We start from the raw sequence: 12,151 nt of genomic DNA, 5'->3' as shown, positions 1-12,151 counted from the left end.
CCTTTGAATGACACCAGTACTTAAGCCATTTGTTGAAATTGATCATCTTGTCTTCATATTGTGGCATCATTCTTGGTGAGGGTAAGATGCTACTCAAGGTCAGGGTCATACCGGCCTGGGCTACATGCTCAGAGAGCTCCTTTATGTCTCTTTTCATGTAGTCCAGGGAGGTACGTCTCAGGTCATTCACACCAGCATGGACAATGCCTTGGAGTGACCTGAGTGCTTATGTTATGTGGTGGATCCTAGCGCCCGACAGGCTGCTCACCGTGACCCTCTCCTTGTTCAGCCTGGTGAGCGGGATGTCAGTGTGCCTGACGATAGAGTCACCTATTACAAGTGTATCAGGTGTGTTGCTTAGTCTTAAGGGCTGTGACTGTTTGGCAAACTGGCTTTGTGAGATATGTGTTGCACGTGTTTTGTTTTGGGGTAGCGGCTGCTTGGGTGTCTGCTTTGGAGGTCTCTGCTGCTTCGGCAGATCTTTATTTAGAGCCTCCGAGTATGTTTTTGTGTGATTATGTGTTTGGTTTGCTGTTGTGGTAGGTCTGTGTGAGACTGGAATTGTAGTGAGTGTGGTTTCCTTCTCCTCCTGACTGGTTATGCCAGTACTGAGTTGAGAGAGCTTAGCCTCCAGTTTGGCTATATGGTTGCATCTCTCACATGTGTTGGAATTTGTTGGGAGGAGGAGAGGGTTGTCTGTGTACATGAGGCAGTTGTAACATTGCCTCAAGATTCCCAGATTCACCAGCTGGACCGAGAGGAGATTGACAACTGACCTTTGGACATGCTAGAATAATATTGGGAATTCCTTAATAATTGAAAACCAGGGCCAGTGGGGAGTGAGGGTGTAGTGCTTTTAATTTTTAGTGCTGACATATAATTGCTTTAGTGAGCAAGTGCCAGGTAACTTAAGTGCAATGTGTTACAGGTAACTTAAATGCAAAAACGACAAACAGTAACTTTCTTTCAAGTGAAACAAGGAAATAAGTACAGTAAGCAATGCAGATATCACTAGTGATTCACAGAAGCGCTGAGAAGCCGCGTATTAGGTGGAATTAGCGTTCCAGGGAAATAACAAGCAAACAAACAACAAGCATATAAACAAAGCTAGATTCAGCATGCCTGGATCTAGTCTATGGTACAGCAAACAAGGTGTACCAATTTCAGTAAGATACAGTTCAAATATTCAGGCACTATGAACCTTTAACCAGAAATTCCCAGCTCAGAAGTGCAGAGTCCAGCCTCTTCTCCCACAAGAGTGCAGACCACGAACCTTCTTAATGTAAAATAACTGGCCTGAAGCCCAGGTGCTTAAACCAGAACTAATACACTTTAAGAATAACAGACACTGGGCTCTCAATCAGCAGTTCCCAACTTAGAAGGATGAAAGCTACCTGTCCTGCCACCACAGTGCATGCCACAAACCTTCCTGATGTAAAACAACTGGTCTGAAGCCCAAGTGCTTAATCCAAATGACTTAGAATGACAGCTAAACTTTAATCAAGTTACTACCAAGCAGTAATAAATACAATTGAATACTTTAGAGAATGCCTGGATTAGTGCTCAAGTTACACAAACAAAGCTAGATCCAGCAGGCCCGAATCCAGTCTATGCCACAGCAAACAAGGCGCACCAACTTCAGTAAGAAGCAGTTCAGATATGCATGTACTATAAGCCTTCAATCAGAAATTCCCAGCTCAGAAGGGCAGAGTCCAGCCTCTCCTCCCACAAGAGTGCAGACCACAAACCTTCTTAATGTAAAATAACTGGCCTGAAAGCCCAAGTGCTTAAACCAGAATTAATACACTTTTAGAATAACAGACACTGAGCCCTCAATCAGCAGTTCCCAACCTAGAAGGATGTAAGCTACCTGTTCTGCCACCACAGTGCAGACCACAAACCCTCTCAGTGCAAAACAACTGGTCCGAAGCCCAAGTGTTTAAACCAGAAGGCTTAGAATGAGTTGCACCAAGCAGTAATAAATACAATTGAGTACTTTTAAGATGATGCAAAAGTAAAAAAAAGTAGGTAGAAACACAAGTACAGTAAAAGCAGATGAAAATTTTTTTTTTTTTTTTTTTTCTGAACAAGTGCTGGAGATCAAAGAAACAGATTTGAGTGCTGAAACTAGAAAACTGGCTAGTTATAGGGGAAAAAAACTAAGCTAGAAGGCTTCCCTCCAACACAGAAGGGCTTGGGGGCTCAGAAGCCTACAAATAGTCTATACCACTTAACAGGAAAGGCAGGAAACAAGCTTACATTTTTTTTTTTTTTTTTTTTTTTTTTCTGTTTCCCAGATGCTCTCTTAACCATTTTTGGGATGAAAGGCATTAGAATATAATAAGAAATAGAGTGATGTGATTCTGATGTACATAGAATATCAAAAAATGAAAAAAACATGTACACTATTTAAGTTTCAAGTTGAAATTTTTCTTTAAGCTTTTTCTTTCTCAGACTAGGACCTCGGTTGCAACTGCAATGCATTTAATGTATTTTATGAGACTCAGAGGTAAGACATCTGGGATATTGTTACCATGATTTTATTGGAGCTCTTACCTCTTCTTTTAACTATTTTTTCCTGGTACTCCCTCATTGTTCTTCGACATGTTGTATTTACTCTTTGTTTTATGTCTTCCAGTAAGGCAGTATTGTTGTTCAATATCACTGTAGTATTATATCCATAATACACAAAGGGGATAAACTTCCCAAGTGTGGGGTTATACTGAAGTAGTGTCTGCTTGTTGAAGGCAAACATGAGCTGGTACTGCATGTCCTCGATGGTATCAAAGGTGCAATATGAGTTAAACTGCAGCACAAAGCCCTCTGCAAAAAAGAAACAAGTTGTTAAGACAGTTAAAGGGCATCTATACAAAAGGAGATACAGATTACCTTTTGTGAGGATGGTTAAATGATTCCTTATAAAGGTGATTTCATTACTTCTGAATGCTTTCCTGCTAATGTAGTGTGAATAACTATTAGACAGTCTGAGTTACCCAAAACAAGCACCCATGATGTGCTGCTTCCATGCCATACATACAGACAGAGACACATAACCACACACACACACACACACACACACACACACACACACACACACACACACACACACACACACACACACACAGACAAACACACACAGACACACATACACAGACGCACATACACACACACACACACACAGACACATAACCACACACACGCACACACACACACACACACAGACACACACACACACACACACACAGACACACACACACAGACACACACACACACACACACACACACACACACACACACACACACACACACACACACACACACACACACAGACACACACACAGACACACACACACATTTCATATCATTTAACCATGGAGGACTTGTTTCCGCTAAACCTGCATTGCTTATGGATATTTTTTGTTTTTCAGGGGATTTATGACACATTGACTACATTTACCCTGTAAAGGCAATCAATAACCTTTCATATACCAAAGGTCTTAATCTTATGATGTCTTTGGCCATGTCCACAGTGAATGTTGAAACCAGATAAACTGTATGAGGACAATAGGCAAAAGACGTTCTTGACATTGAATATTTTTGCAGTCACTTACCTGTTTCAGAATATTTTCCAGTTATCTTTCTGAGATAATGGTAAATGCTGCTCACACTACAAATGGGGCTCTGGGATGAAATTCAGTCTCTGAAATGTCACCTTTCACCCTGATGAAAAATTAATTTGATCTTTGAAGTTTCACTAATAATTCTGAATTTCACCCTCAGAAAAGTGACAAGCTGTTCCCCCAAATGTGATAAGCCCTTTTCATAAGGGTATGTGGGCTCTGAGTCAGAATAATTAAGTAGAATGTGGGGAAAGTGCAAGAGGTTCTTACCCCCAGTGAAAAAGAAATGTTTTGTTTAAGCTTTGCTTTGATTATCAAGATTTTTTTCTATTTCTTTAAAACTCAATACTTTCTAAATACTCTTTACTGATCATCGAAACATCGCAAATGCAAAAAAATTGCAAATAACTTCATACAAACCACATATGTTGCAAATTCATGACTCCCTAGTTTCATTCTTCCCTTAATTTGTTTCAGCAGTCATCTTACACTTTCAGCATCATACCACAGGCCTCCTGTTTCAGTGCTGTCAAAGTACGCAGTATTATATCTTACATGTACCTTCTTGGTGTGGTACCCTCTTTTATAAATACAGTACAGACCTGTAAAGCAATATATAGTTATATAATATCATGTTAGCATTTCCAAATACTACACAAAATGGATCCTACAAAAACTATATTATTTATCTATAACATCTCTTTCCTTTTTCCCATGTTGTTGTTTGTCTTTCGGTTTTTCCCGGTTAGGGGTCGCCACAGCAAAACTCCGGTCCGCTAACAATTGGCAGTAGATTTTCACGAACGCCGAGGTGCCAGCTTGATGCCCAACCTTCAACGAAGGCACGCCCATTTACACATGTCTTTCGAACGCCACCCAACTGCGGGGAGGACATGCAGACTCCACACAGAAGGCACTTCCCGCACTCCAGCCGAGAATCAAATGGGAGAACCTCTTGCTGTAAGGCAACAACGCTACCGCTGCACCACCACAGCATCATCATATTTAAGAAAATAACATTACTGCACCTATCTTAAATATTTAGCTCTTCTCATCCCTTAGTAACAGAACCTATTGTAGCTGTGCTTCTCTCTAGCATCCTCACATGCCTCTGTCAGTGCATAGGCAAATATTCCAAACCAGATGACCTTAGGCAATACAACACTTCCTGTCTTCCCTGCCACTCCCTTCCATTATACTCAGCTACTTCACCCGAATCCCTTTCATCCTCTGTCTTCTAGATATGCACAGTCTAACTCTGAACATAGTGTTATTACAAAAGACTGTCAGCAGGGGAACATACAGGATACACGACTGGTGTATCATTGTTTAACTAACTTTTCACTCTTGCACCACTCAAACACACTCAACTTGCCAGTCCAAACATACCACTGCTATTGGCCAGCAATTCACCTAGTCTACCCATCAAAAAAACAACAGGAGAAACAGGTCTCATATAGCTTTCTTCATACTTCATATTTACAAAAAAGGTGCAAACATCAGAATAGATCTTCAAATCCTGTGTCATCTTTCCTTTTCAAGTTTGACTCATCATCATCTTCTTTCGGCTGTTCCCATTAGGGGTCGCCACAGCGGATCATCTGTTTCCATTTCTTTCTGTCCTCTGCATCATGCTCTTTCACACCAACCGCCTGCATGTCCTCTCTCACCACATCCATAAACCTTATCTTAGGCCTTCCTCTTTTCCTCTTACCTGGCAGCTCCATCCTTAGCATCCTTTTCCCAATATACCCAGCATCCCTCCTCAGCACATGTCCAAACCAACGCAATCTCGCCTCTCTTGCTTTGTCTCCAAACTGTCCAACCTGAGCTGACCCATAGCACAACCAGCATAAATCATCTTCTACTTACCCCTTTACTAATATAACTTCCTTCAAATACCAACACATATAGTTAATATATTCATTTCATTCCTGTGAAGGCTACAAGATATCCAACACCTTTAATCTTGCCAAAACATTCCCAGATTATAACATTAGCCCACTACCTACCAAGTTCTTATATTTCAATATTATATATAAGCTACTTCATTTTCTTTCTTAATGGTACTATAGTCTTTCGGCTTTTCCCGGTTAGGGGTCGCCACAGCGGAACTCCGGTCTGCTAATGATTGGCAGTGGATTTTTATGGTGCTGAGTTGCTAGCCCAATGCTCAGCCTTCAAAGAAGGCACACCCATTCAAGCACACACCTACCTGCACGTGTTTAAAAATCACTCGAGCGCGGGGAGGACTTGCAGACTCCACACAGAAGGCACTCCAGCCGAGAATTGAACGGGAGAGCCTCTTTCTTTGTCAGTGGTACTGATAACATAAAATGCATCCCATTTCCATGTTACAAACATCTTCATTGATATTTGCAATAACCACAGGTGATAAATATTAGCTACTATAAGATGCTAAGGCTGCACCCTCATCAGATGCTGGGTGTTAGGGGGAGAGAAATCGGCAGTTGCAAGTGGGGCTTTATTGCAGTACCAGTACTCAGAAATGAATGGAGTCTGGTCTGAAGTGCTGAAGTATTGAATGCGTGGCATTTTAATTGTAGCAAACCACTTTCTACAATGTAAATTGTATTTATAGCAAGCAATTTTTTTTTTTTTTTTTTTTTTTGCTCCTCAGTTTAGAGTTGAGGGTCTTCAGATCGGGGAATGGATCTGGGCATTAGATGAACCAGCTACAGCTCTGGCTGCTTAAGCTTGATAGATAGATGTAGATATTGGCATATATATATATATATATATATATATATATATATATATATATATATATATATATATATATATATATATATATATATACACACACACACACACACACACACACACACACATATATATATATATATATATATATATATATATATATATATATACATATATATACAGAGAGAGAGAAAAAGAGATGGATGACTGTTACTTTGTTCAACAATTATTTTGTTTTACTTAGTATAGTTTATGGATATTTAGTCAAATGGAAGTTTGGTCAACTGATATTTTGGTAAAAAGTGTGTAATTTTAAAAGTACAAAGGACTGTTGGGGAAGGTAAGTATTTCTTTTTGATCGAGTGCTGAAAGTTTTTGATACACCAAAAGTTTCAATATTAGTGGATATGAGTCTGTGTGCGAGTATTCGCAGGGTAGCATTACAATAAGGTCTAATGTAGGATAGACTTGATGTTGTGTGTGTGTGCTGTTGTTTGTGGTATGTGTGTGTGTGTGTGTTTGTGCGTGTTTGAATGGAAGGAAAGTGTGTGTATGTGTGTGTGTGTGTGTGTGTGTGTGTGTGTGTGTGTGTGTGTGTGTGTGTGTGTGTGTGTAAGTGTATGGAGGTTAGGAATACACTAAAGGCTTGACAAGGGGATAGATAGATTTAGTGTTGTGCATGTTTGCTTTTGTATGTAGTGTATGTCTGAGTATCCTAGTGTCTTACTACTAATCCCTTACCCTGCCCCTGACCCTAACCTTAACTCTACACTTCACCTTGCAAAAACTTTTTCCATGACATTACCAGTATTTGTACAGATTTGTATTGACTATTGTCATAGAGTTTAGTTTCAAGAATCACAAAATAAACTGTTTTCCTTTTGCCATCTTTTATGCATTCACTGTTTGGGGTTTTGGGTAAGTTGGCTATTTAACATGCAAGCATGTATCTGCTTGCTTTTTGAATTTCAATGATTGTTTGTAAAGTTTATATTGTATAAAAGCACCGCTGCCAGCCATGTGGAAAGCATGATGTAGCAGCAGGCAGCATAACTGAAAACGATATTGACACAGGGAAATGTCACATCAGCTGATGGACCACTCCTGTTTATGTGGATCACGGTATTAATTGAGAACATTTCTAGATGAATTGTTGCACATGTGGATGAGTACATCTGTTTTCCCTACATGTCAAGGGAGGTGAAAACAATCATGCATTGCTTTTATTACATTGCCAACCTCTCTAAAGGATTGGGAATCTCAGATTGCACATATGTACACGAAAGTGGTTCCAGCCAGTATCCATGGACAGAGATACATAATTGAGAAGTGGCTATCATCTATAAAATGAAAGGTAGTGTGCAAAACATCGGTGCTCATGGCTACCTACACAGGAACCTTGCAGTGCCATGATCCTGTGTATATATGACAAACAAGGGTCATTGCTTAGTGCACATGGATATTCCACAGACACACTGCTACACCCACATGTTTACAGCCACAGACATAAAGTATAGATATCTTGTACACTCCTAAATGCTCCTTCTGTGTTGCAGATGATGACGTTATAGCTGAATGTTAAAATAATTGCACTGAAGAGCCATTTTGAGCTTAGGTAGTAACACAAGGTCAGAAACAAAGCCTGTACCTTGTGTCTATGAGGTGAAGACCTTAACCGTTATGCCAAACCCAACCCCTTCCTTTTTGTACACTTAATGATAATGATGATGCCCATATGGACCCCAGAAGGTACAGCCAAACACCACTATAAAACCATCTGTGGAAAACCATTGTGGAGCCTGCATACTGCATTCTACAAAACATGATCATGAGGAAGCAGACAGATGAGTCAATAGTTTCAGGACTTACTGCACCTGAACCAGCAGGTCATATTGCAGCCTCCAGTGCAACGTCTACAAGCAGAGATGACAGTAGCACTGGCAGACAACAGTCAGTGTCCATTCTATACCCCCAGACAGCCCCAAGTACAATATACAACAGCAAAGACAAAGGGACAGCATCTACTCTGCCTCTGTGGGCCTGAACAGGTCCATAACACTATGCTGTCACATAAGACAAAATGATAGGTGCAGCATTATTTAATGGCTATGGTAGACAATGCATGATCAAGTCACTATGCTTCAGGCTTCTCTATTCAGACCACAAAGGAAGGCGGTGCAACCATAGCTACATCATCTAACACCCTGAGCAGTTCCCTCAACTCAAAGTTGATGGCCAAAATAAACAGCTTGTCTGTGCCCCTGTAACTTACTCATATACAGAGCACTTCTGCCTTGACTACAAATGCAGTATTAGCATTCCTTTATAAAGATGCAATATACTTCTGGCTTCATAAATAAATACTGCTACTGCACTTTCTCACCACTACACAGGCCAGTCACCCCCTAATAGTTTATGGCTGGGATGCCCTTTGCCCTCCCCTATTAATAGCTCTAGAAATATGGTGGCATAGGTCACAGCCATTACCATTTGCACAGGTGCTTATGGACACAATAACATATTTTGTATTGCATTTTGTTTAATTTCTCATGCTGTATATATGCTGTAAATACTGCTACCCTGCTAATGTTATTACTTGCATATTCATCATAACCTTCACTGCCATTTTATCTTGTTGTACTGCATAACATCTAATTAATGTCATTTTTGTTCAAACTTGTATTTGTCTTTTTGGGTCAGGTCAAGGCTGAAAATGGTCCATAAGCCAGTCCACCAATCCAATTAACAAAGTTAATAAAGAAATAACTAAATATTGCTTGCTACATAACCTGATGGTGGGAGGGGGAATTACTGGTAAATGTATGTGAAGATGTGGGCCATGGTTTGGGATGATATCAGTGCCATACATGATTTCCTATGAGGACTGGAAGGCAGAGGTACTACATGGCCATGGACTGTAGCAGCCGTAATAGCTAGAGACAGTAGGACTGCAGGCTGTCCTGGATACTGATATGGTAGCACTGGAGGAATATGACCTGAAGATGGATCATCGATAGGGTGTCTCATGTCTGGTACCTCTTTCTTTGTAAGAGTGTCCCCAATGTTAGTGTAGGACTGGGATAACCTCAATATCACAAATGCAGACTGTGGAAGTGTTGGAGGGTGTGTGCATCTGACTATACTAAGCCAATCGCTAAAATGTAGAGATCAGCTTAATACAATGAAGTGCTTTTCTTTTCTCTTCACTTGAAGAGCTAAGGGGATGGAGTGCTGGTCCGTGCATCTGTGTGTGTTGGGGGGGAGTGAGTATGTGTATGTATAATGTGAATATGTATGTGGTGGGGGCTGTCATAATTGCACACTCCCCTAAACAATCGAGCAACTCCTGCAACATCGATGGATGAGAGCGGAGAACCGCTAGACACCAGAGATAACTGGGTTTGGGGGGATACAATGGATGGCAGGGATAACTGTTGCATCTTGTGCTCTACTGGCATTTAAACATAACTGGGACTGGGGAAACACAACTAGGACTAGGGGAGAACATTAGTCAACAGGGAGAACTCTTTCATCCTACCCTACCCTGTCAGTGTCCTATCAGCATCCACCAACAGATTTATTTGATGATACTGGATGTCGATTAGACAAGAGTCTCATGATTTATTTGAAACTGTTGGTGGATGTCGATTGCATAGTGAGAGTCACATGATTTATTTGAAACAGTTTTTTTAAAGATGGTTATTGTATTATTTTGCTATTCTGATGAAGTTCCTTACATTACATGAACAAAAGTACTGCTGTCGGCATTCTATCTGTGTAGCAGTGCTTTTTCTCATTATTTGCTTTCAGGTCAAGTGTCAGATCTGCAGACAGTTTAGTTAGCAGAATACTTTAGGACAGCTAAAATATACACAAAGGCATTCTTGAGATGCTTTGACTTCAGCACTTAACTGTGCAACAAAGAACTATGCAAATCACATGACTCATACTCTAGCGTACAGACTATCTTTAATGGCATCTGTCCTTAGATTGTATGCATGTAACAGTTAGGAACTAACAATACTGGCATTACACAATGCAAAATATTGGAGAACTGTCATGTTAATAAAGTTTGATTACTGGTGTTGGTAAAAACAGAATTACTCTTTATGATGTAAACAGTGTTTTTAAAGATTTCTTCTTTTATTTGGTATGCAATATACAAAATAATATAAATACCATAATTTTATTTCTGTGGATAGTTCTATTTTTTATATATACACCAATATAACAATGTCTTCTTTGCCAGCAAATGTTACGTTTCAGTATGCGTTCTGTTTCTTTACGCAAGTAGAGAACACACATCTTCTTCAGTGTGAGTTTCCACAGTATGCCCTTTTCTATAGGCACTCACACAAAGGCCTTCTCCTGTATAGCTTTCTTAAGTAACACAGACATAATACCTTCTCTTTTTGAAGAATATAGGATTCTTCAATTTCAGCTTCAAATAAACTATAGACAGTCTTGTTTTAGATAACTGTAGCCACCTCTCTTGAACTCCTCTGATGGTTTGAACTGAAACTTTATGATTTTGTTTTAGCAGCTCTGCTAGGCCCCTAGAATCAGGTGTGCATCTCTGATTGCTTGTTTGTTTTCTCATGTTAACAGGGTAATTGAATTGGCACAAACACTCTTCAGCCATGGCTCAGTCTCAACAGGCAAAAAAAGTGCTAATGACAGCAGAATTTTGGCACCCCTGGATGTAGATCAAAAGCATAAAATTGAGACTTTGGATACAGTCGGCAAATATTGTACAAAACATTACCAAATAGTAAACATAAAAGCAGAAATAAGCTAATACTGTTTAAAGAAAACATTTGTATGTATAAACTTTGTGATATACAGACTGTAAATGGTAAAGAGCATGAACAAATCAAAAAGACATTCAGAGCATATCTAACACAATACTGGGATATTTACATTTCAAGCACACTCTATATATTAGGAATTGTGCTATTTAAAATGGATGCATCATCTGAAGTAAAATAAATGTCGTAACTATAATAGTGGAATATGCTAACTATGAATAAGCAAAATTAGAATGGTACATACTGAAACATGCAAAGAAAGAATTAAACTTATTTAGAGTTTAGATTATCAAATTGTATGTAAATATAATCAGTAACATAAAATACATGTATTATTATTTATTATTTAGTTGCAGTTTGTTTTCCAGGATAGTCCATTAGGCCAGAAGGAGCTTGTTTTCAATGGAGTCCTGGGGAGAAAAGCTCCAGAAAAATACAAATACATAGTACAGAAAAAGTACAAATCTTTAGTATACATTTCTAATAAACATTAAAGTGGTAGTAAAGAACAAATCAAAGACATTTTGAATTACAGAAATTCAATCAGATTAAGTAAGTAACAAAATTTTTTTTTTTTTTTAAAATAACATAAGGTAATTATTTAGTCATTGGTCATATACATCACTAGTGATGGAGAACTATAGGAGGCCGTGATAAGCGCAAATGAGTATGAAAATCTGGCAAGAAAGTGTAGTTAGAAATGGGCAGGATGTGAGCATGAGCATTTCCATTGCGAAGTAAGGTGTGAGTGCAGTGAGGATTTAAACAAGGAGAGACTGTTAGTGGTGAGGATAGGAAAAGGGAAATAGGTAGGATTGGGTGCATGAGTATTTCCATTGTGAAGTAAGGTGTGAGTGCAGTGAGGATTTAAACAAGGAGAGACTGTTAGTGGTGAGGATAGGAAAAGGGAAATAGGTAGGATTGGGTGCATGAGTATTTCCATTGTGAAGTAAGGTGTGAGTGCAGTGAGGTTTTAAACAAGGAGAGACTGCTAGTGGT

The 12,151-nt window shown here is 39.4% G+C and overlaps 1 protein-coding gene across 1 annotated transcript in view; it reads right to left on the bottom strand.

Moving 5' to 3' along the window:
- The window catches only part of LOC122811464 (HLA class II histocompatibility antigen, DO beta chain-like), a 99,764-nt gene that overhangs the window by 65,396 nt on the left and 22,217 nt on the right, over positions 1-12,151 (bottom strand). Inside the window, exon 2 of the mRNA XM_044083319.1 lies at positions 2,557-2,823. Coding sequence (XP_043939254.1) covers positions 2,557-2,823 — 267 coding nt within the window. The remainder of the gene's footprint in view (positions 1-2,556; positions 2,824-12,151) is intronic.

This window comes from Protopterus annectens, chromosome 9.part0 (genome assembly GCF_019279795.1).
Source record: "Protopterus annectens isolate FY-2018-M chromosome 9.part0, PAN1.0, whole genome shotgun sequence".
Lineage (NCBI taxonomy): Eukaryota > Metazoa > Chordata > Ceratodontiformes > Protopteridae > Protopterus > Protopterus annectens.
This window is presented reverse-complemented; position numbering and strand designations above follow the sequence as displayed.